The following is a 27219-nucleotide window of genomic DNA, read 5'->3' as shown; positions in this document are numbered from 1 at the left end:
GATCAATGATGAGATCTCTTCTGATAAATGAAGCCGCGTTAATAGCATTCTGGTTAATTAAAGAAAGCTTTTACCGCCACAGATCTGATCAATAATTCATCCTCGTGTTTATCTTCCGTCCAACCAGGAGTGTTTTCAAACAGGAGCTTCTGTAAGCCTTTCCAAATTACCAGACGCATTTTCTGCTGAATTTCAGTAAGTCTACCCTGTGATAATGGGGAGACACTATTCAATATGTCCCTTTATCAGTGTGAACCATCGACGAGACAACAGGGAGCGTCGGGCTTTACATCTGTCACACATCATAATTATCTCTGCACTGCCTTAATTCAGCACGTGCGCCGTCACTCACAACCTCACACAGAGGTGCCAATTAAAAGGGGAATACTTCAAATTAAGAAACACTGGTTTGACTGGGGTTTATATGAAGGGGGGGGTTCCCACACTCACCATGTCTAATTCCGCCTCCTTTTTGAAAACTGAATATGCCTCTTCATATCCATTGGAACGAAGGTAATCAGCTATCGCTCGGTTTCTGAAAAACAAAGAGAAGCCTAATTAGTTCTCTTGATAACCAGGCCTTATAACTGTGGATTAAGAAAAGAGCTGCGGTAAGGGCTTTTGACACAACTGAAAGAACATGCCTCTCTGAGCACATATTCAGACACCGGTATGGTGGAATTTCATTATGGTAGACAAAACAGCTGCACATGGAAAACTGCATATGCATACATGCATAGTGAATCAGGACTGATAAAGCAGCAGAGTGTGAGGGGGGGAGCATCCTCAACAAATTTCAACAAAAAACCAGGACCAAAAGACATGTTTCCTTAAAGGAAACGTCGTTTTTTAAGTTTTTGACTTTTCTAAAGCATAAAAATACCATACTATGTTTGCAGATATTTAAGAAACACGCCACCTGAACATTCTTGTTTATCTGGAAAACAATGCTGAAGTCAGATATTCTGCTTTGAACATATTTTCTCCGTGCCGAAATGGCTGTCTTTGTTTTGGTCATTTTAACCTGCCCAATGCCACTTTAGCCAATTATATTTCAGTAGCCCAGGTTGCCTTGGTGGAAAACCGCGTATTCCATTAATTTATTCATTCATTCAGAAAGGCTCTGAAAGCATGTGTCCGTGACCTAAATGCAAACTCTGGTGGACAGTAGCACTAGTAGACTCCGAAAGGAGAGACAAATTCAGTTATTGATTAGCAAATAATATAAATATTACAAATGTAAGGTGTGCAGGTTACGTTGTAACCACATGTCCTAACAACACACTTCGTGATGAGATACGCAGTGACAGCAATTTGGCTGTTTGCACCAGACGAAACACGACAAATTTAAATACAGCCGTTGGAAAAGCACAGAATATGAACTCACTCACGAAAGGGTAAGGTTTAGAATCTAATTGATACATATTAAACCTCTTTAACATTATTAAATGGACATGCTGAATCACTGATATGTGTTGGTTTGCATTACTCAGAGTTCTAAAGTTCAATTTCAAACGGTTTATTTAATTTCCAAGATCTGAGGTGAACTATCAGCTGCTGCTTACAGTAGTATGGCAATCAATGTCATGTAAAATGGTATTCAAACTCACATTATTAGCATTGAACACTGAATAAAGCACATGAGATGTACCTGAGGTGATCATTGTCAGTTTTCTGTTGTTCACCAGTGAGAAATAGAAGCCGTTTCTAATATATCAATTCGAGGAGTTGGGAGCAGTTGCTTTTATTTAGAACACCGTTTAGATCATTCACTCCTGTTCTCAATCTTGTATTTGTTTTGATCCAGGAGTGAAATACCTAGTTCAACCAATGGGTGTCAAACTTACATACTGCACCTTTAAAGATACAGTTTGTTTTCTTTGGTTATACAAATTAATTCATGATGTAATAAACCTATTTATAATACAGTAATAAATCACCAAAACAGAAAAAAATCATAAAGTATGATAATGCCAAAAAATGATTATGAATGCATGACGCACATTTTATTAGTAATAATTTCTTCACTCTCTATACCACTTTCTTCTACAGAACAATATACAAATATAAAAAGAGAATAAAAAGACAAATAAGTACTACAGAAATTGAATAATAAAATGTCTTTAACGTAATAATTACATACATTACACATATTTCCCCCCAAATTCAACTTAAGAAAAACAGAAAATGCAGACACTTTTTCATTAATACGGAAGCAATGTATCAGGAAGCCCCAACCTCTGTTTTCAACACATTCAGAGCTGTCGAGGAGTCAGCAAGAAGACTGTGGTGAGCGGAAGATATTCATTGATAGTGGTGATAGTGAAGACAAAGAAGGCTGTCAGAGACGCCACTCTGCTGTCCAAACTCTTCCTGGCATTGTGATCGCAGAAGGATCCACAGTCTCGAGGAAACAAGGAGCCCAATATGGAAATAGCTGTTTCAGCAGGACAGCCACATTGTGCACATATGCTCTTAAATCAAGATCAAAATCAGCACTGATGAAAAGAATTATAATATCTATACTGGAGACAACAAAGGGTCTAACAGCGCACACACACAGACACACACACTGGCAGAGGAACTCTCTGGGTGTGGCTCGATTGGAGATAAATGATATGATTATACTGTGTGTGTTTGGTGGACTGGCCAGTGTACTATGTAGCAGACAATGAAGTGACAGAGCTTTAGTAGCATATCTAGCGCAGCCTGTGACAGTAAGGGTGCTATGATTAAAGTCAAGGTCAGCAAGAGGTTATCTCTCATGTGACAGGCGGCAGGAATGAACTACTTGCTGTTTAATGCCGCAGGGAACGTGTGTGTGTGTGTGTGTGTGTGAGCAAGCCTCCTCTGCTTTGAGTGGTACATGCACAACAGATACCTTTCCTAGAGACACAGCTCAACAACAATGCTGCTTTGTGCATCAAACAGAGCTTTTGAGCAAAACAAAACTGATATTATGGTCATGTACATTCTGGAAAGTTTCGGGAGCATCAACTGTGGTTAAATGCAAGAATGAGCACCCTGAATTACGGTTCTGTAATTCTCTTTGTTTACAGGAGTCAGTTACTTTTACTGACAACGATAAAACAAAGCAATACTTTGCAAAACATGGATAAGAGAGGTTCAAAATTTTTCCATCCTATCATTAAAGGTTAATGTCTTTATTTGTAATCTCTTATAACATCACTGCTCATCACTTGTATTTATACGTTGTGTTTTTTTCTTCCATGTAACACAAAACAAGATATTTAGGGACAGATTAACCAACAGCTTGTGCCAGCAAAAACAGTTTTTTGCTATAATTTTCAGAATTCACAAAAGGAAACACATTGAAACAATAGCAAATTAAGAAAATGAATTGAAATTAATGTTGTCAGTTAGCATGTGCCATTATTTAACGCTCAAAAACATGCATGATTTATACCAGTGGTCCGTGAATCAGCTGGAACCGGGTCGTGCAAAAAATCATTAATTATATTGTTTTATTTATTATCAGAGTCTGAACACATCTTTTATTTTTAATGACTTTTATTTTGAAAATGACCGTATACTCTCGATTACATCTGTCACTTGAGCGCCCAAATTTAACCCACAAGCAGCAAAATGAGTAAGAAATAGAGGTCTTTGGAAAGTTTCTTTGCTAAGGGGAAAAGGCCCAGTCAAGGACCTGCAAACTGCCAAGGAATAGATCCGCAACACATTTGTCAACAAATCAGGTGAATCCACCATGTCTGTGCAAGAGGATCAACTGCTGGAGATTACAAATGACGGCAGCCTTTTAAGGACTGTTCACATAATCACTTTTCTAGAGTTTGCGCAAGTTTGTTATTTCCGATGGAGGTGTGAACCATGAATGAATGAATGCCGCGAGCACACAGCAAGTCATGGGACAAGAACTGACCAGTCAGCTTCAGCTTGTATGGAATATACACGTTTCGGTAGACTAATTATCTCAGACAAACACAGACCACCTAAACACTGCAGTGCTTTGTAATTTTCTTGTATCAGAGTGACAGCAATGTTTTGTCAGCTTGTCATCCTCTGAGAAAACGGTTGGTCACCTAGTAACTTACGAATCACCGCCAACCACCCTGGTTTGCTGTAAAATTGTCAAACGTTGACCGGTCCGCAGTCATAAAAAGGTTGGGTACCACTGATTTATACTACAATCACACAGTTGTAAAATAGATTATGACACAAATTTGACCATCACTAGCTTTGCTCGAATACTAAAACGATGCTGGAATAACATCAGAACCTGGAAGAATGTGCTGTAGATTCCCTTGAAAATTTCCCATGGTGTTTTACAAAGGGTTTTTTTTTTTACTTTAAAGTATTGTCAGGTTTTGCATAGAGCAGATGTAATTTTTCTTAAAGTTTTGATTTAAAATGTCAGTTATACACAGTTCGATAAAACATTAACTTAAGCTGTTCAGTATTCAAACATATGTTTCTAATAAATGAATAGATAAGAGCATTTGCAATATGAGCCTGTGCAGTTTATATTATAGAACAATCAAGTCGGACCTTATTTAACTCATTAACTGAAAATACCCATTTTAAAACAACCAACAAGAAAACCAAGGGAAACCACAGTAAGTTATTCTCCTCAATTCCTCCAACCATTTATTTGTTCTGCTCTTGTTAGATTGCATTGGGCATTATTAAAACCAGTTGCTTCATCTATGTTCTTTATTCACAAATTATGATGATTAGATCATTCGCATATCTTCCCGTCAGCGCTCATTTCTCATTTATTAAATCTGGAATCTCATCAAGATAATTACAAGCTGGTATTTAGCCTTTCATCATGAATTATGTGGTGAAAAAACAGCCACCAAAGATCACTGTTGGCATAAGGAGGCAAGCAAGTACAATGTCTCCTAACAATAACAAATTACTTTCAATTAGCTCCCATTATGAGGTAAAGTGTTATGACATTTAGACCCTCAGGTGCACCACCTACCATGCTTTCCTCACACACCTGCCTAAACGCTTTTTAATACATGCCATGAAAATCCTAACTAGCCCCACCAGCCAGAAGAGCCATTTATTTGCAAACAGCTATTTTTGCACTAGCTGAACAGATGATACCCAACCAAAAAAAACCGGAAATAAACTCAAGCTGTAAACGCCCTCCCAGCTCCAAAAACTGGCTTGTAAGATAGACATGCAGCACTGAAAATGCCAAAGAAAAGAAAACACTGCGAACAAACAAATGAGAGCTCATAGCTTTGGACTGGTCTCCATGGAAACCGAGAAGCAAGCAGAGAAGCGAAGCAGCGATGAACCTGAGTGGGCAGAGATGCTGGAGACAACGAACAAAAGACTCTCTTCATTAAGAGAGAGCTCTCTCAAACTAACTGTCTTACTAGACTAACAGCATTTAAAGTATCGTTTACATTTAATAGAATGACCTGGTATCATATATATTACTTTATAATCATTTATATAACCCCAATTACTTTTATAATATTGGAGAGTGAGCAGATGCCCAGAGTCCAGTGAAAAAGCAGTCATAAATAACTCTGCATGATGAAACGCTTCACAGAATCTTCTTTTTGATACATACATCAAAAATAGGGGTGTACACTTCAATTTAACATGTCCTAGTGTCTTTAAGAGTTATATTTGAAAAAGACTGTTAGTTAAATCGGAAGTCTACATCTGTCTTTAAATGAGCTACAGAGTTTCGTCTTTTACACATGCACAAGTACAGCATTTCAGCATCGATATCGCAATCTGATCATTTGCAATAGTCAAATTGCAGGATCTGCAATGCGGAGTCTGGATTAGTATTGATAATTTTGCAAATGTGTTTGAGGCTTGTGACTGTATGAGGATATTAAAGGCATACAAGTATAAAACAATTGTACTGTTTGTAACATTAAAGACTATTAATTTTGTTGAATTGTCTATAGTAGGGCTGTGCGATTAATAGAAATTGTATCAAAATCATGATTTGGAATTGTGAGATTTCTTAAAATAATAATAATAAAATAATAATAATAAAATAAAATAAATAAATAAATAAAAATAATTGCCTTACAGCATGATTTTCCTGTAGTCTGGTATTTTAACCAATCATAACGCAGCACGCCTAGACAGAGCGCGAGAACAGGAGACTGTATAGCCTGCATACAGGGATAAGGAGTTCAGCACAGGAGGACTTGGTGTCAAAAAAGTCAACATGTGTGTTATGGGATTAAGTTACTTTGGATACTTGAAGGCTGACGTATGGTAGAACCAAGTAATTTCATGCATGTATTGAGTCTAAAAGTGTGTGGAAATCGCGAGCGTGTCACTTCCTTCAGCATTTTCAACTTGCTTTACAGTTGCTCCTTTATCATTGCTCAGTGACCATCAAACGTTTTCTCAAAGATGACAAACTAACAAAAAACTTGTAACTCCATTGGAAGTAATGCAAACGCAAAAGTAAACGCAAAAGAAGCAATATGTGGCCTATTTCACGGCAGCGCCTCAAAGAGCTCTATGATCTATGCATGACAAAACAAATTTGTGAACACACAATTTCTGATATTTGGTCAAGCAGAACATCGGCGGACGCGCTCGCACACATTTGTTTTACCATAGGTCTCTTCTAGAGACATTTTGTTACAGCTTTACTAGGGTAATTTACAGGTCTTTAATAAAGATCTAATTGTTTTTCTTTTGAAATAAGCTTCAGATTCACACTGTAAACATAGATCGCAATATTGTTCAAGAAAATCGTGATAGGTTTCTTTTGCCCATATTGCACAGCCCAAGTTCATACAATAAAGACTGTGCAGTATTTTTTTATTTTTCAATGACTGTACCCGAATTCAGTTCGACTACTCGAAAAGCAATGCTGTTTAATTATTTTGCATCTTTTATTTTGATGAATTTATCTATGCTTTTAGATCTACAGAATCATCCAATAATTTAAAACGATGAATTATTTTCAAATAGAGATATTTATGAAGTCATCTAGTAAATTTGTATTCATATAGCAATATATACATTGCATGGGAAAAAAAATTATAATAATAATAAATAAACAAATAAATTGCAAAGTTAGATTTTTCCCAATATCATGCAGCTCCAACACTCATGGAATTTTCAAAATCAGCCATCTTATTTTACAACAAGATTGACGTCATCTCGAGCTGCTCTGTAATGTCAATTTAGAAGTCCTTCATTTCATTTGATAAAACCAGCATCGGACATACAACGAAAACCAAACTTTATTACTTTAACGAGAAAATGGTGACAGAAATAACTTAAACTGTAGCAATGAACATGTTGTGGCCTTTTATCACTTTTATAACATGACTGAATCCGCACCCTTAAGAGCAAGTCCACAGTAACGGTCAAACTATAAATCTCAGACAGGGCGGCGGCAGTATATGTGAGGATAGGAGATCAGCTCCAGTAGAAGAGATGAGCAGCATTACCTCATTCTTTCTGGAAGAGAGTCATCTTGCTCTAACATCATTTCCGCTAAGTGCTTGCTTCCGGATCCACATCATCACTGCCAGCCCGACAGCACCCCGTACCCCTCCCACCTCGACTCCACAAACCCAGCGCATCTCTGCTCAGCAAACAAACAGTGTCTTATCAGACTCAGATGAGCCCCTGTGGGTATATCATGTCTGACTGCCTCTGGCTTATGGATTTTGCTTTGCTTATTATCCAGCTGCCATCATGTATCAGAACATGGCATCACAGGACTGCAGAATGAGTCCTTTTGCAGGCTTTGTGAGATGGTCACGTTTGTGCAAACAGAAAAAGGAGTCTGATCTCCCCTGCAGCTAACCTGAACATGAAACAACATGGCCAACAGACAGCGGCTTTCATCAAAGCCAGCACTCTCTCTTTTTGCAGCTCCATCCAGGGATTCTACAGGAGAGCTGATTATTCCCTGACAAAAAGGGTTCTGCTGAGTAAGCACACACTGTGTTCTCAGAGCATCCAATTGGACTGAACAGTGGTTTCCAGTAAGAACCTGACAGAATAAAAAACCTTTTGACTCAATGTCAGACTACAACAAATAAGTTCTCTAAACTGATGACTCCAAAACTATTGAAGCCCACAAACCAAGCACAACCATAACTTCCAGTGATGCAAGTGGTCACTGATTGGCAGAATGCATGCCATACAAAACACCAGGGGTGCATTTCCGAAAACCATCATCAGCTAACTAAGGTTGCAAGTTCCCCTGTTACAAACATGGTTCTTGATGTGGTGTTCCCCAAATACGTCGCTATACGCTAAATATACCGTAAATAATAATAGTTACTCCACCCCATTTAGAGCGTCATTATGGACGTTCTACGCTATAACTAACATGCATCGTACGATGCATCGTACCATGATAGTTGAGCCCACAGTTATGTTGTTGGGAATTGCACCCCTGCAGAGTACTTTAAAGAGTTATAAACAGCCTGGATGATATGTAGCACTGAAAGCGGTCATAGAACATTATAGAATCATCTAGTGGTCATAGAATCTTTTAGACCTTATTTGTGTTTTCAACAGCAAAACTTATAGCTCTGTTATCGCAATAAATCATGGCTAGGGCAGCACGATTCTGGCAAATTTTTTTGCTTAAAATCAAGATCACGATTTTCTCACGACTCTGTAAATGTAAAATAAAGGTTAATATGATTAGCCTATTATTATTTCTCAAACAAATGGTAAAACAACAATAATATTAGGCCTATGTGTAGGTCTACTGTTGGTTAAAATGCTAAATTTCTTATAGTCATTATGGTGGACTCGAACAGACTTTCAATATGTCCTGTTTGTTAATTCACAGTAAAAGGATGACATCAGAATAGAACTATTCATAATTATAAAGTTGATTTATTATGTTTAAGACATGTGCTTGTCATCTGTTATTGACAACATTATTAGATCATTTGTTTTCACTGGTAAAATTTGAATTTTGTCATTATCAAATTTCTTCTTGCATTATATTCAACATTATATATAGGCTAGGGTTGTTGTATACTGACACAGTAAACATTTATTTTCATGCACAATGCTTTGGGTTCATTATGAAAGAAAAAAACACATCAAATGTTTGTCGTAATCATAACTGTCAAATGTGATATGATCATTTAAATGATGTGTGCACAGGTTTCACTTTCACTTCTGAGTGTAGCTCACGGCTGCAGTCACTGTGAGAAAAAAAAAAAAAAAACATACATGCAAATCAAACTTTCCACACGGCCTTCAAACGATCACTCTGTGCAACAAACTGAACGTCATTTACAACTTCATTACTTGTTATCCACAGCCTATGCAGCTTCTGTTCACTAAAGTAGGCGTCATGGACGGGCACGCGCACGTTCTCTGCAATGTTGCCAGATTGGGCGGTTTTGAATTTATTTTTTCGGGTTAAAAATAACATAGGCGGTTTTGTAACGCCGTGCCCCCCAGTTCCTGTCTTCACTTATAAACCCGTTATGATCCCCCAAAGAGGTGCCATTGCCCCCGTTCTCCACATAAAAATGCTTACAACAGTTGTGATCTCCCAACGAGACTACAGATTGTTGGGCGGTGCCTTTTAGTTTTCAGCGGGTTTTAGGCTGGAAACGGTCAGCTACATCTGGCAACACTGGTTCTCGGAAGTAAACAAACAGCTGGCGGTCAGCTCACGTGTGATTTTGCGGCCACGAATACATCATTACATGAAGACAGAAATTACATTTTTGGGTGAATTAAACCTTATACAGTATGTGACACTTTTAACGTTATTTGAAGGTGTCAATGTTGCTGTGAAGACTTGTGCTACTGCCTTTCTTCTCTCCTGACCTTGAAAATATAATTGGCTGAATCTTATAAAATGCTGAATTAAGATCGTGTGTAGGGTCGAATCGAGATCGTGATCTTTTTTTGATTAATCGTGCAGCCCTACTCATGGCACAAAATAAAAACAAGGCATCCTTCATCTTCCTGTTGTATACATCGCTGAATGTAGCCTAAATTACATAGCTGTCATTTAAATGGTATCTTGCATTACTTCAGAGTTCCTACCGGTGGCGGCAATGCAACAAGAAAAAATGTCAGAAAGGGCTATTTTATTTCTCTAGAAATCATTCTGGTGACAGTCCTATAGCCATAAGGGCTGAACGCTTAATAGAAATGGAACCACGAAAGTGATCTGAAATAGTGCAATTAGCCAAATTACAATACAAACATTTATAAAAAAAAAAAAAAAAAAAAAAAAAAAAAGTCATTTCTCTAGTGAATTGTTATATAGCAAAAAATATCTTTTGCAACTCAAGAACAATAAATCGCAAATTACATTGATTCTTCATATCCGCAGCCTGATTATGAATGTAGGTTAATTGCAAATGCTTCATGTTCTGCCAGTTCAGAGACAGCAGACCTTGAGTCAGTGTGTGTAAAGGGCACATGCAATTGGAAGTGCGTGTGCACGCAGCATGGGAGTGTTGAGCCAGCTGTCTCACATACACACATGCACAGTCCCTTTGACAGAAGCGTTAATGAGATTGGGGCTGCTCTGCAGAGGCCACACCCCTTAAGACGCCAAGCAGAGTGGGGTCTTAGTGCTAAAGCTGTGTTTTTGTTTAGTCATTTGAATAAGGCCCTGGGCTATGGCAAAATTTCACGTATGCGTGCGTGCACGTGCGCGCACACGCACACACACACAACCGGACCTTCCAACAGGACCAGAGAGATTTCCGCACTCTTTCAAGTGGAAGCTTTAGATTATACATTGACATTCCTTTGCCAGTATAAAGGAGTGTTGACTGGCATGGTAATCTCTGACTGCATGTGCCACTAATGCATGTATTATGCATGTAAAGCTTTGCTCAGCTCCTCCTCAAAAATACCTTAAATCATAAACAACCACAAAATTGCCATTCAAACGCAACCCAATGTCTAAACCTTCTTAACAGCCCACTTTTTTGCCATTTCAATTACTATATTTTAGTCCCCTGTAATAACATAATAAATCTCACTCTGCAGTCTAGACTGACTCGAGGGATGCTGAGGTAGCATCTAAGCCGATGGGTGAATCCCCTTAAATGCAGCAGAAGGGCCGTCACCTCCTCTGTGTGCCAGTTTGCAGACTAAATCCATACTGCTGATGGGATTCCTGCTGATTGGCTGGCAGCAGCTCCATCAGAGCCCACTAGGGTCTGGCAAAGCCGCTATGTTTTAGGATGAGGTAGAGAGGTGGTCTCCAGAGAACAGGCCTGCACACACCTGCCACATCTACAGCAGAACACACTACTAAACCCATGAATGACACCATAAATTTCTGGTTGATATATATATATATATATATATTAGGGATGCTCATTTCGGTTAATTTTGCTAACCGACAACCGCCGCTCATTAATCGGTTATTAACGGTTAACTGGTCAAATTACTATTAATTTTATATTAAACAAATTGACGTGTCTATTTTGTGTCTGACACATTAAATATTGCATTTTAAAATACTGATTTATTTTTATATGCTAGCATATTAATAATAGAACAAGACAACAGAGCATTTTCACGCACCTGCAGTGTTTAGCACAGAAGAGCAGAATAAACTAAATAAAATGAATAAAATAAATAGGACTGCCCTAAATTATTTTCCACTTAAATAATTAATTTATATTACAAATCGAAAACACTGACTGATTATTTTTAATAACCGGCATAGGCTGTTTTTTTCCAATCATATTTTTGTCTTCCGTCAAATAAAAATAGCAGACTTCCTCAAATCGCTCGCTCCATGGAAAATATGCATGATTTAATGCCCCGCTGTTTTTATTATAATCACAAAACCTTTTTACATTTTTAATAGAAATCATTATTTTAAAGATTATGTCTTGGTTTCCTCTCTCTCCCTCGCGGTTCAAGTGCGCGCGCTGCATGATGAAAAGACAACAACGCGCGCATATGTTGACTTTTTGTAAACAGTTTTGTTGTTTAAATATGATATTGCATTAATGTGCATACATGCTTTATATGCTGTAAAATAAAAGGTAAAGCCTATTTGTTGCGTTTATGACGCAGATCCAGGTCAACATCAGCGCTGGTTTGGTATCAACACGTCTGTTTCAAACAGCAATATTCTTCTTCCATTTGGCTTCTTTGGCAAATGTGTCTGTAGCCACGGGTTATAAGTTATCGTCCCGCTAGTTAAGTATGTCTTGCAGTTGAACAAGTGGCCGACACAGCTAACAAGCTTTTTTCATTCCAAAAACGCGAGGCGCACCTGCCTTTTTATGTTGACAAGGAAAAAAGAAGAGAAGAAGCGCGGTCCTCTTATGAAACGACTGAATCAGCTGGGTATCGATTGTGCATAAGTGTTGCTGTCTGTGTTGTTACAGTTGTAATATTTAATACTATTGTGATATTCAAGATTTGTAAATTCATACAGCTCTGGATAACTTAAAACAGCCATTAGACCTTCAGAGCGGTGTTAATGCGTCCTGAAGTAAAGTGAAACGGCTATAAACTCCAGCAAGATAGAGTGATTATATGCAGACTCATACTTTATCTATAAATAAAGTATAACTATAGAAACTGTGTTCATCTTAACTAAACGCTTCGTTGTGTTTGCTGGCCTCACGCATCGCGCACCTGTCAGTCAGTCAGTCAGCACGTAACGCCAAAGAATTAAACAGACAGCGCACAGCACTATACTGTTACAGAAAAGTTTGCGCTGTTATAATTCACTTACCTTTTAATACGTTTTGGTGCGATTATAATCCGCTATTAAAAACAACAACAATAACTGAATGTTTTGAATGGGTAATGTAGCCGTGGCGAGATGCATTTTGGTCCCCGCCATGGAAGAATGAATGTAGCGGAAACCATGCTCTTTAAAAGTTCTCTGTAGTTGTCTTGACAACACAAACTGCTGCTCTGGGATGAGCCGCGTGCAAAAGATGCCCCTCTTAACGCAAAGGCGCATTCAATCGGCCCCTTATGCAGCCAAACTAAAAATATATAAAATTATGATTTTAATCGTTTAACTGATAGCATTAATCGGTTACAAACGCACCCTTTCGGTTAACGGTTAATTGATTATTTTGAGCATCCCTAATATATATATATATATTTAAGGCTAGAGTGTCCCTGTAGAGACTTTGTGTTCAGATGTTCATTTGTTACAGGCATTATGCACATACAACACACATACATATACATACGCACTAGGGGTGTGATGAGACGCTTACTCCACGAGACGAGATGAGACATGAGATTGGGTTCACGAGAATGAGATTTTTACAGTATTTTAAGAAATCTTCAATGATGAAATGAATAAAATGGAAGGTTTTATTCAACTGAAGAAAAAAAAATAAAATGCACAAATTGCAAAACTATTTAAATGCTTCTTTTTAAAACAATTTGTAATGAATGTTATTTTACTTATATTTTAATTAATTCTATGCAGTAAAGGACATGCAAACACTGCTAAATATTTAGCTATAAACTCTACTGACTGGCTTAAATAAATAAATAAATAAATAAATAAATAAATAAATAAATAAATACGTCATTTTGCAGTTAGCTTGACTGATTATATTACCACAAGTTGCTCTGGAATACAAATCAGCATGTTTCAGATAATAAACAACATTAATTAAAGACTAATATTCTGGAAAACAAAATAATTGCTAAACCCTGCTGAATCTCATATGAACGATACATTTCAGTGCCAAGGTAATTTTGAAATTGCTGTGCGGGCTAAGAAAAAGCATTATTTAGGCATCAGCTATGAGTAGATAATGCATTTCCCAATTAACTTGCAAATAAGTTTAATTAGAATAAAATCCCAAGGCCAAAAGAAGGGAAGATCTATAACAAGATACAAGCTCCACAATCAAATAGACACAGCCTGGAGCAAGCCACATTCACTCTCAACTGCAGAGTCAACAACATATTTAGCTCATATAGGAGGATCGGTCTGACCCATGATCTCACACAGAGAGAGTTAAACTCTCGCTCCAGGAGAGCAATGACTCCAAAGACCCTGTTAACATGAGAACAGCCATCCTTCCATCATAAATACCCACATCCCTCTTATACCAACACCTTGTGTCTATCCAGTAGTGTGCTGCATGTTTATTTTTAAAACAAACCCTCACAGGCTTCACTCTGCCAAGTGTTCAGCGCACAAACACAATGTGCTCTTGTATGACTGACTCCATTATGACTTTGTAACTATATATAACCTTTGTAAGATGTTGTGCAACCATATGACCAAGATAAACATCACCAGAAATCCTGAAAGTTCTTAAATTAACAGACATTTCTCCTACATTTGATCAAATTTAGGCAAGCAAATCCATTTAAACTAAAGAAGCAATAATTTCATGAATAAACCAAGCATACAGAGAGGGCAGAGAACAAAAACACGACCCAAACTCCACATTCCCAGAAAACGGTTTTAAAAAGGGTTCAAGTTTCATTTCTCTACAGCCAGCTGCTAAGCTCTATGCATTGAAAAAAAAAACTAAACTTGAACAACTCAAATGCCATTCATGTGATCTGTATGAAATCAGTCAAAGAGGAAAATAAACTGTTCAGACAGGCGGTCAGCTTGTCACTGCCTCCATTTCCCCTCTGCTATTGTGCTAATGAATTCAGCAGTAATGCGTCAAGATGCCCCCTGGTTTTCTACCAGTATTTGCTGCCAGTCTGAAAGCAGTATTCACATTCATGCTCGTGAATTTATGCAGGGTGGAAAAGTTTACATCCTTTCAGCAGTACTGCAGTTTTGCCTTTGTTAACCCTAAATAACATTCAGCATTCCAAAAGAAAAACAAGACATGCATAAATCAAGGGGGAAAATTCAATATTGCCATTAAAGTAAGATCCAAATTTGAATGGAACATTATAGCCCTGATTACACCTAATAGTCTTAAGCATTTCAGTTTATCAGATTACAGATGGATGAATGAGACATTTCCAAAATGGTTTTTTTATTCAATCCAGTTGAGTCCTTTCCTGATTTTTCAGATGTTTTTATGTAATATTGCTAAAGTTTGCAGAACTTGCATACACATGGGAAAAGACACAATAAAAAAATGATGCAGAAAACAGCAGCTTTTGTTCCTTAAACCAGCTGTAAATTGGACCTAAAAAGTTGCTTCTCAAACTTGACCAGCCTCAATGCCTTCATAATTAAAGAGATTTACAAGATAATCAAAAGATAATCAAAGAGAAGTACAAAGACTCAATCTGAAACCACAATACTTCCACATGCCCCACAAACCAGGTTTATAGTACAGTATTAGCACAATGGAAAGCTAAAGGTAATGATACTCGAAAATAGATGAATGCACAAACATTCAGTAGAGCATGTTAACTTCATTTCTCCTACTTTCGGCTTATCTAGTATTAGAGTACCAGTAAACCAGGTTTTCAGTAGGTTGTTCACAGAGAGCAAAGTCACAGCCCATTCCATAGAGCTACGGCAAACTAATTTAAACAGTCAACTTGTTTTAATCTCATACTGATAATTAAAGCTCTTATCTGTCCAACATGTGCACGTTCGAAGGTTAATTACGCTGTGTGCTGGACCTCAGGACAGATTTATCTTCACACAGCTGTAAGACAACTTAACCAAACTAAAAGACAGGTCTTTTTCAGTGACAAGATGAAAACCCACATCAGTTCAAACCTTGACTACAAAATCCTGACAAGACACAAAAAGGTTATGTCAAGGCTTTGTCTAGACCTGCTCATCGATTCCGTGTGACAGTGAACCAGCGATCTTTTCAATTAGCAAAGTGCCTGATAAATCCATACTGTCCTTCGCTGAAGTCTAAAGCGTAAAGAGGTATAAGCAGCAAAAGATTACAATATCTCTCACAGATTGATAAATGCACTAATGTGTTTACTAGGATCTTTTACAGTTCTGTGTGTGAGACGGTTTCGGTATGTTTGTAAACTTACAGCTCGTCACGTTGCCTCTGTGACAGCACCATGTTGGCAGCAGGGACGAGACAGGACGGGGTGGGGATGGGGGTCAGGTGTAGAGTGTGCAGCAACTGCTGTCTCCTTGGCAGGAGATCAGAGATAGGACGCCGGGTCCGGCTCGCAGGGCGGTCAGCGGCTCACCCCAAACACTTCTCCTTAAAGACAGTCTCCAGGAACACCACACATTGACAGCCTGCAGGCATCTACCAACCAGATGGTCTCTGCATCTGTGGAGGAAAGAGACATATTCATCAGGGACCAATACACACCTGGTTGAATGCAAATAAGAGCAATCCAGATATATTAGTGGCCATACATGCTTTAAACAACACCAGAAATATGCTACTGACCCTGTTCCTCAGACAGCAGCTTTAGGGGGGCTAACACACATTTCCTCAGGTGTTCCATCTGCTCTATTTATTTCCCCCAGCACACATCTCATTCTAGCCTGCATTCAGTCCACCCTATCGGCTGCTATGAGGAGCGTTTTGTTATGGACTCCTGCTGCCCCTGTCAGGAGCTCTGAACACATGTAAAAGGGACCGCTGACCCAGATTTTAGCATCAACCTACTTTTGCACTGCAGTTACTACAGTAACAAGCAGGCTAGTGGATTTCTCTCAGCTAAAAGAGTGAGCACTGTGCAGTGGATGATGCATGCGTCACAATACAATATCCAGATTTATTAAAGTGTAAACTGACAACTTGCCTTAAGCTAGTATAGATAAGGGGAGGGCCATACAATCAAACTTCTACTTCATGATAACTAATGTCAACATTGAAAGTGGAATTTCCAATGACAAATTCCCTGATATTTCATGATTTAGGGAAAAAAATTAAATAAACTTGGCAACCGCATGCAAAAAGAACGAGGAGGCAACACATCTCTCGCTTTCCACTTGTTTTAGATATGACATATGAACAGCCCTGTGAACAACAATAGAGGACATACAGCAGATCCTGTTCTTGCATATTAGTATGTGGCTAGACTTTTGCCATTAAATGTTCTAGTTGCGATTAATTGCTGAAGCTTTTATCACGATACACAGTATTAGCACATTATTGATTTATATTATATTTATATATTTTTATATTTATGTTAATACACCTGTTAGTGTATTGCGTTATTGTATATACAGGTTCAGAGTAAAAATAAATGAATAAAAATGGCAATAGGATGATTGGTAACAATTTAAAAGTAAGGTTTCATTAGTAAATATTAACACATTAAAACCAACAGTGAGATATTGGTTACATATTAAAGTTACTTAAATAGACAACTGTATTTATTACTCATTTACTTCATTTAATAAAACAGTCACAACTTTTGATTTAAATGCCTTATTAGGCATTCGTTTAGAAATTAACATCACTTAATAAATGCTTTTGTAGATTAATTTGACTTTAATGAACTGATGTTAACAAGTGGAGCCGTACCGTACAGTGTTATATGAACAAAAGACCCATAAAAGGCCCAATCCCAATTCTACCCCTTAGCCCTTCCCCCTGTCTCAATTCTCTTTAGCTTGAAGGCGTAGGACTAAGGGGAAGTGCTATATACCCCTTCGAACAGAGATTTTTCAGGACCACACTCGAAACCAAGGGGTATGAAAATTTCCCAGAATACACCAGCCACAACGGCAGCATAACTGCACCCGGAAGTAAGGAGATCCACAAATTAGTATTTTCTTGTCATCATTACAAATTTTTATAATAAACAAGCATATGTCTTAATATATTCACAACCGCATTTGTGTTCAACATCCTGACACTCGAATGCCCTATAGCGGCTGGGAATGACCTTTTTACATTGTATAGTATAACGTTAATGCTGTTTACATAGATGAATATGGCCATTTTGTAAATGCACAGTACAGTTAAGAGCTTATTACCACATTATATTGTCATAACATGACACGCCTTCAGTGATTTCCTGAAGATAAATGGAAAAAAAATGACGCAACTGGAATAACTACAGCAAATGTGATCGTCTGATTTCATATGAAGCAAGAGATTGTGATGACATATGATGACGTGTGCAGGTGTTGTAGTGGCGTTCCATTTCTTAGGGGTAAATTTTGAAGCCCTTCTTCTTCCCACTCCGTTTCAAGGGTCAAGGGGAAGGGGTACAAAAATAGAATTGGGATTGGACCAAAGTGTCACAAACTTTTAGATAAACCAGATGTAAATGTTATTTAAAATAAATTGCCTATTAAGTCTTTTAACATTTGGTATAATAATAATTATTCACTGTTATATTTTAATTTGATACATTAAATATTGTTGGTTGACCAGGGTTCATCGCTGCACACAGTCACTGTATTATTACTATTAATATTAAGGTGTCACATTTCAGCTGAGTATAAAACAACGGCACATCCTCTGTATTCAGTCCCCTGGCTTGTTACATGCACAAGTGATGACTTTGTAATTAGTGTTCAATCAGTGATATGCAGTGAGTCTAAATCCAATTTAGCACCATACTGTTGTACTAGGTACTCTTAAAAAGGCTCTCCAAAAAGTGGTATTGTATGTTCTGCTATTTTGGTACTTTGAACAGTGGAAATAGAAATCATTGCATACTGCACTGTACAGCTCAGAGGAAACAAGCTATTAATGTCACCAAAATGTAGGGCTGCACATTGTGTGAGCATTTTGTCAGTGAAGCCGGTTCTGTGGTGAGCAGAATTACATATTGCTTATCAAAAACACAGATCTATTTTGTGTACATAAATAATAAACTTTTAAGTATGCTGACAGCAGAAAGAGTGTGAACTAGAGACTAGGGCTGCACCATTCTGGCAAAAATGTTAATCACGATTTTTTTTTGCTTAAAATCAAGATCACGATTTTCTCACGATTCTGTAAAAGAAAAATAAAGGTTAATATGATTAGCCTATTATTATTGTTATTAATTCTAAAACAAATGGTAAAACAACAATAATATTAGGCCTATGTGTAGGTCTACTGTTGCTTAAAATGCTAAATTTTGTATAGTCATTATGGTGGACGTGAACGGACTTTCAATATGTCCTGTTTGTTAATTCACAGCAAAATGATGACATCAGAACAGAACTATTCATAATTATAAAGTTGATTTATTAAGTTTAACAGATGACAAGCACATGTCTTATCGACAACATTATTAGATCATTTGTTTTTACTGGTAAAATTAGAATTTTGCCATTATCAAATTTCTTCTTGCATTATATTCAACATTATATATAGGCTAGGGTTGTTATACTGACACAGTAAACATTTATTTTCATGCACAACGCTTTGTGTTCGCTATGAAATAAAAAACAAAAACAAAAAAAAAAACACATCAAATGTTTGTCGTAATCATAACTGTAAAATGTGATATAATTATTTAAATGATATGCGCACAGGTTTCACTTTCACTTCCGAGTGTAGCTCATGGCTGCCATCACTGTAAGAAAAAAAACACATACACGCAAATCAAACTTCCCGCGCGGCCCTCTAACGATCACTCTGTGCAACAAACTGAACGTTATTTACAACTTCATAACCTGTTTTTACAGTCTATGCAGGTTCTGTTCACTAAAGTAGGCATCATGCGTGCACACGCTGGGTTCTCGGAAGTAAATAAACACCTTGTGCTCAGCTCACGTGTGATTTCGCGGCCGCAAATACATTACATGAAGACAGAAATGACATTTTTGGGTGAATTAAACCTTATACAGTATGTGACACTTTTAACGCCATTTGAAGGTGTCAATGTTGCTGTGAAGACTTGTGCGACTGCCTTGCTTCTCTCCTGACCTTGAAAATATAATTGGCTGAATCATAGAAAAAGCTGAATAAAGATCGTGTGTAGGGTCGAATCGAGATCGTGATCTTTTTTCGATTAATCGTGCAGCCCTACTAGAGACCTCCATGGGATGATTTTTTAGCCCCGCTCCTGCAAGATTCTGACCCACTTCAGCCAAAAATACATTGTTTCTCCCGCTCCCGCCTGCGCCTACAAAAGCCTGAAGGTAAACATACAAGTAGTTTTATTTTCACAGCGAACGCAGTACTATGAGTTCATGGGTCAGATGTACGATATTTAGGAGTGCTCTAGGCATTATTTCCAAGTAGAAAAACTCAGAATTCCGAGTTGTTTGAATGTAGCCTAAGTAAACAAAAACTAACCACGTTAGTCTCACATGCCTCTTGACAGTAGGGCTGAGCGATTAATCAAAATCAAATCGCGAGAGGCTGTGATATGAATGTATATTAACTTCCCCCACCCAGAGCAAATGCGTGACTGCCATCTGTGTGACAGTCTTACTAGCCAATTGAGTGAGCACACTTTCATTCTGCCCAATCAGAATTGCACTACCAAACTATGCTGAATGCCCACAGTAAAGCAAACAAACAGGAAAGCGCAGACGAGTGGGTGATGGCATCTGCTGCTTCAGAAGCATTAATAGACTAATTAATGTCAAAGAACAACAGCACGTCAGTAATATGGGAATATCTTGGTTTTAAAGTCACAGACACCAAACCAGGTCATTTGTAAGTGCTGCCGTAGAATGAGGAAATACAACAACCAGCACCTTAAAAAAAAAAAAAAAAAAAAAAAAAAAAAAAAAGCACCACAGGCAGCTTATAGGAGGAGCAACTTGTTAAAGTCAACTACAAAGGTTGTCAAAATTAATCATTTCTTCGGTGCATCGTGTTGCAGATGTGGACAATTCGGTTTAGTAATAATCATAATTATTCAATCACTATTATGTACTGACGTCAATTATCTCACTATGCGCTATGTCGCCGTAGCTTACTATGGCAAGGGAGGCGAGCGCTAGTATTTACATCGCTCCAACTACCGAAAAATGCAGAAACTGCACAATTTCGCTGCATGGGCAGGGCTTGTTGCAACCATTTCGCTCATATTTGCAACAAAAAATAGATGCATGTGAACTGGAAAATTTATTTAGTCGCACGTGCGAAATTTTAATAAGCTTGATTGATGACTTAATTCACTTGGTCCTGATGAAGCAACATGTTACTCGCACTGTTTCTTAATGTGTGTTTTGGTGCATTACGCTGGAAATGTATTGCGACCGTAGCACGCGCGGACGCTCTCAACAACAGCACATCTCTACTGGTTTATTTCACGCAAATCGGTCTTTACATACGTTGTTTTGTATACGTTGCTAAGCAACGCAAGGCACCGAATGGCGGCGAAGCTGCACAGTGTGCGAGGCTCATAGAAAACGTACAATTAGGTCATGGAATATCGTGCCGCATCAAGTATGAGACCCAATTCAACACCAGCGCTTTCCACACAAGGCTTTACCCGAGTGGCCCGGTTCTGAGATTGTGAGAAACTGAAAACACTTCCCCAACAGACTCACGTGTTACGCAGTCCCAAAGAGACACGCTGGACACAAAACTGTACCTGTTCTGACTTTGGTAACGTTAGTAACTTTGAGGAGAGCGCGAGGACATGCGGAAAAGGCCTTTTAGTAAATAAACTGACCAGCTCATTATTTAGGGTGACAATACATGCTCTTTTTCCCGGACATGTCCTCTATTTGGGATTTAAAAATGCATTGGGCAGGGATTTCTAAATCTCCTAAAAAGTCCGGAATTCTGCTTTTAATATATGTCGTTAACTGAATGCGTTGTTGCATTACTTTATATGCAAACTTTATGGAACTCAATCTCTCAGCAGCACCAAGCCAACAGCAGAGTGAGATAACAGATTTTACCCGTTTGCTATTAAAGATCTCCTTGTGTTCATTTATTAGGAAAAAAACAGTATTTATTTTATACATTTTCACTGCGCTCCTAAAATTCTTTAATGTGCTCCTGAATTTTTTTTCAACTTAGCAGCCAGCGAATGTGCTCCTGAAAACAGTTAGCGTCAAACCCTGATAGGTGTATACTGGACAGTCTTTTACTAACACTTACAGCAGAAGCCCCTATTTCACTGTGATTGAAAAAATGAAAGTAAACTCTATTTCTCTCTCTCACTGTGGTCCATTTGACGTGTTGGCGTGACGTTTCCTCTCCTCTCTGCTGTTAGCAATCGCAATTAGATATTTTCCTCAAATTGCACAGCCCTACTTGACACCAAAAAATTTGCATGCAGATTTATTTCACAAATTTAATAAAAATCGAATTTGACAGCCCTATAGCACAGCATAACTTCTCACAGTGTGATTGAAAAAGATAAAACCACACTGTGAATTTCGTTTTTATCATTCTGTACTAAAAATATATATATTATATTTTTTATATAATATTGGATAAATTTTTTTTTGACTGACTAATAAAGATCTAATCCAGACTATAGAGTCATTTGTTTTCTGAGGAGAAACACTATAATCCTCTAGAGGCCTACATCTTGCAATACGGGGTCTACAGCACTACACATTATGACCAAGTGGTCAACACAGCATTCCTCTCCCAAGCCCTGAACACTAAACCCTCAGACATTCACACGTTTACAAAACATAAATCTGATAGATTCTGCACTGAGCCACATATAGCCTGGGGCGAGACAAAAACAACAGCAATTGAGAAAGTAAAAGAGATTTCAAATCAAGTATTATTAGTAAAAACCAGAGAACAGTCTTTATCAGTAATTGACCTGCTGGGTTAAATGTCCAACTGTAAATTACCACTTCTAAGAGCCACTTGAACTATGAACGACACAAGAGGCTCTGATATGCTGACAGGCCTGTCATTACAACGGTTCAGATAATCACTGAAAAATACAGAGAAGCAGAAATCAAAATCACCATGTCATGACAACCCAGCAGGCTTGCAAAAGGCTCAAAAGCATTACATAGGATAGGCACAAACGTCTTTTTCCCATTAACTGGAGGATTTAACAACAAGTTAAATGTGCGACGATGGCAGCTATTTTAATGATATAAAAAGAGCAAGAACAGCTCTAATGATAACCAATTTCATTCATTCTTTGCTTTTAACGGTTTTATTAAAATGTAACCTTTAGTAACATATTAGCTTGCTTGGTCTTTGCTAAACAAAACATTAAAATAGATAATTTACCAAAAAAAGTAATTACTTTTTCTTAGACCATCTAAGACTTTAACTTTTGGTTAACTTGACTGATAAAGAATCGATATAAATATATATTTTACAACCCTTGACATTTGAAATGAGGCTATGTATGAGAAAATTCTTCTCTCTGATTTATATTTGGTGATGACTTTGTCACTGCGTGTCACCATTCAAAATTAAAGTGCACCTTTTTCGCCTATAATCACTCATTTCTCATTGTCAATAGGGCTTCAAAAGAATTAAAAACGCCAAAATGGGATGAATTTATACCGCATTATGGAAGTGAAACCACCTCATATTCACCGATTATAAAGTTCAATATTTATGACACAACGGTCTCTTCTTTACATTTACGCTATAACACATTTAACTCTGCGTTCTGGTCTTTTATAATGACCGTTTTCATTTATATGCTTAACCTGCATTTCATCACAGTACTCTGAAACTATTTAATTATTTCTGATTTCTATAGTCTATTCGTTTTCATCTCCTTATTTAATATTTGGAAAAACAGGTTTAGTCAAAACAAAACAAAAGAAAGTGTAGGATTTTTTACATGGAGTGGAAGACATATCTTTAGACATCTTCGATATGTGCAGTTTAATAATTGTGCACAATACATACATGCAAATGTGCAACTAAAAAAACACATACAGCTGATTTAATTGTTGTTTACAAAATCACACAACTGTGTACACAGGATTACTTATAACACTGTAATTGTGACATAAAATGCTATGTTTCATATTCACATTCAATGTGGTACTTGAGTAAATGTGTAAATCTAGACTTTTTATTACAGTAATATTATTGACTAATATGAAAATGTTCATCTGATTTTTGTACAATGCAGTTTGTACAGTAATATTTTCTCTTTTAGTAGAGATATTATATGAGACTTGCTTTGTTTACCAAATAAAGTGAATCTAATTGCATTTTAAACATTAAATAAAGCTTTAAAAGATATTATTTTTTATTTCACATATTAAGGTTAGTTATGATACTCCCAAAATAATTCCGCAGAAATCCACCGATTTTTAACAAAATTCTCCGCGGAAATAGCAAAAAGCATCTGCAGATTCCGTCTGGCTCTACCCATAACATATAATCCAGGCCATTTCAATACAACACCTGACTGCAGTAAAACAATGACAAAATGTTATTGATCCAGCAAACTGACCACCATCTTGAAATCTACATTTCACACATCAAACAGCTGAGCTTTTAGTTGCCATGGTGAACAAATTGCTGTTCCCCACTGCACTGAAACACATTATGACCTCCTCTTTGCAGACACGCATTCAGTGAGCTCACCAAACCCACAGCAACAGTACGTTGTGCCACGCCACCTCCATCCCAGTCATTACCAACTGCCTGTTGGGACTGCACAAACTCACAATTATCCTTTCGTTTTTGGCCAAGGGGCTCTAGCAACCGTCAGTGTGCAGCCGAGCCCATCAACCAGGCAAAACAGTCCAGTAGTGATTATCCGTTACTGCTATAAAAAGACCAATGCTGCGCACTAACAAGAGCATGTGATTAAGACAAAGAATGAAACAAAGAAATCTGGCATCTGCTTTTTTCACTGTTTACTTATTAGTGGCAATGAGGAGTATTCCAACACTTGACTAATACACACAAATGGTGCATGATGGAGGTCTAATCTGTTAACAGAATTTCACATGCATCTTGAGCCCATAAAACAGTCTTGTAAGTCTGTCACTTCAATAGTTTCTTTATTTTAAGACAGATGGCAAAAGGAAACATCCCTCTTTGTGAAATTGTGCAAGCTGGTAAAGACAGCCGGCCAATTAAGTCTGGACTAGTAATCACTTCTCCCATTCCCTTGATGACATTTCCATTATTAGCGGATCACAGTACATTTCCACTAAGGGATTGTCAAGTAGTAGCTCATCTGAATGGCACAGAGTTAAAAAGATGACCAGACGTGAGCTGAATGTCACTAACTAGAGATCACGGAGTACTTCACTCAGTGAACCCAAGTTTACCTAAGCTTTCACTCCGTTTACTTTTCATTCGGAGGGAACGAAAGCACAAAATCACCTATATGCCATTTAAAACATTATCCTTGGCAAAATAATGATTTTATTTTATCATGCTTTTCTTGAATCCATTTTATCCTTTGCTTTGCTGTCATGGTTTGGGAATCTCTCTGTCAAGAATAAAAACTCACAAAATCAAATAGTTAAGTGGTCCAGTAAGCTAACTGGGGTGTCACTAGCTAATCAAGAGGCTGTGTACACCAGGCAGCTAAAGAAAATCGCAAATTTAATTTTAAGTGACACTGCTCATCCCCTACACTCACAGTTTCAGCTCCTTCTTTCTGGTCGCAGGTTTCTAGTATTAAGCTGTAGAACGAAACGATACAAAAATAGTTTCATACCAGCAGCCATTAGATATTTAAATAAGGCATAGACTAAAGCAGAGGTATTTCGGTGACCCGTATATTTTAGATCGTTTTAAACATTTATTGGGGGGGGGGGGGTGGACACTTGAAGTGATTATTCATTTATACTTTATAAGTGTTTTTATGTTTATGTTTTATGTCATAATGTTTATTTGTTGCTGTTACTGTGCGAGTTCCTTTGTGTGGCACTGTTGTGAGATGAGGACTCTTGACTGCAAACCAAATCTACCTTCGGGTATAAATAAAGTAACCTAACTAAATATAACAAATACAATCTGCAGAATTATCCAGATAATAATGAATAGATCAAATAACAATTACCAGATAATTATTTAATGATTGAAACAAGCTACTGGGCTATGTATTTGAACTTTCTTTAATAATATATTAAAGAAAGTTACATAAATAGAATCTTGAAAAATGTCTCAAAATGTATTCAGGTCCACATGAAACGAAGGTTGCTGATATTTATACTCAAGTACGTTGATGTACTTCCAACTGAAAAAGGTTATTGAGAAGGGGACGGGGCTTTCTATTTGTTAATCATTCAATGGAGTGGCTTTACAACAACTCGGTGAATGTCATGGAGTGCTAGGGCTGTGCAATTAATCGAAAATCCGATTTCGACTTCTAACAATTATGAAAAACCATTAATTGAGATAAACAATTATTGCATCATATACCACCCCCTTTCTAGTTGTACACATTTGTTGCTCTACAAAGCTCAGTTCCACGTGAAAATGACTAAAAGCTACTGTAATGGAACGTGCTTAGCCTCAAAGACGAACAGAGCACACACATCTAACGCCATCTTAATGAAAGCGCTTTAATGGTCAAATACAGGCACATTTGTGTCAAAGCGCGGTGTTGAGTAAATATTCATATTAACCCGTTATTTGTGTAATAAACAAACAAGTTGAGAATCAAAAGACGTCAAAGTGAAACCATATCAGAGCCGCACTATTCTTAAAGTGACAGCGTGAAATATTCCTGCTGCGGTCTGTTTTTACTATTAATCAAACAACAAATGGAGAAAATCCCTCACTGCTCTTGACTGAAGGACTTTTGTAGCTGAAGTTTTTTTTCTTACAGTGAAAACGCCTAAAGCACAGTTTGTTTCATATTTTTATTCTATTGTATTATTTCCCTTTTCTTATTTACAGGGAGGAAAATAACTGTGAATAAATACAGTTAAAGTAAGAATTATTAGCCCTCCTGAATTATTAGCGACCCTTTCCCCCCAATTTCTGTTTAATACAAAGACTTCTTTTCAACCCATTTTTAAACATAACAGATGTAATAACTCATTTCTAATAACCGATTTCTTTTATCTTTGCTATGATGTAAAGTACATTATATTTTACTAGAAATTTTCAAGATACTAGTACTCAGCTTAAAAGTGACATTCAAAGGCTTAATTAGGGTAATTAGGCAAGCCATTGTATAACAGTAGTTTCTTCAGCAGACAAACAAAAATATATATTGCTTAAAGGGGGTATTAATATTGACCTTAAAATAGGTTTCAAAATATTAAAAACTGCTTGAAAGTATGAAAATTCCTCTGTTAAACATCATTTGGGAAATATTTATATTTAAAAAATATTCACAGGAGGGTGAATAATTTAGACTTTAACTGATAATAATTTTGAATAATCATTATTACAATTATGACCAAAATAATCGTGATTATGATTTTTCCCATAATCGAGCAGTCCTATTGAGTGGCCCACCCAGAGCCCAGACCTAAATTCTATTGAACATCTCTGGAGAGATCTGATAATGGCTGTACACCGTCACTTCCCA

At 37.3% G+C, this 27219-nt stretch overlaps 1 protein-coding gene across 2 annotated transcripts in view; it reads right to left on the bottom strand.

Moving 5' to 3' along the window:
- Positions 1-27219, bottom strand: part of pafah1b1a (platelet-activating factor acetylhydrolase 1b, regulatory subunit 1a) — a 49847-nt gene that overhangs the window by 20744 nt on the left and 1884 nt on the right. For both annotated transcript variants that reach the window (XM_056473212.1, XM_056473213.1), the window contains exons 2-3: positions 15925-16175; positions 451-535 (exon numbers count right to left, since the gene is read on the bottom strand). In XM_056473212.1, coding sequence (XP_056329187.1) covers positions 451-535; positions 15925-15956 — 117 coding nt within the window. In that variant the 5' untranslated portion in view covers positions 15957-16175. The remainder of the gene's footprint in view (positions 1-450; positions 536-15924; positions 16176-27219) is intronic.

The sequence above is a fragment of the Danio aesculapii genome, chromosome 15, assembly GCF_903798145.1.
Source record: "Danio aesculapii chromosome 15, fDanAes4.1, whole genome shotgun sequence".
Taxonomy (NCBI): domain Eukaryota; kingdom Metazoa; phylum Chordata; class Actinopteri; order Cypriniformes; family Danionidae; genus Danio; species Danio aesculapii.
The sequence above is the reverse complement of the archived record's forward strand: the minus strand, read 5'-3'. Positions and strand labels throughout refer to the sequence as shown.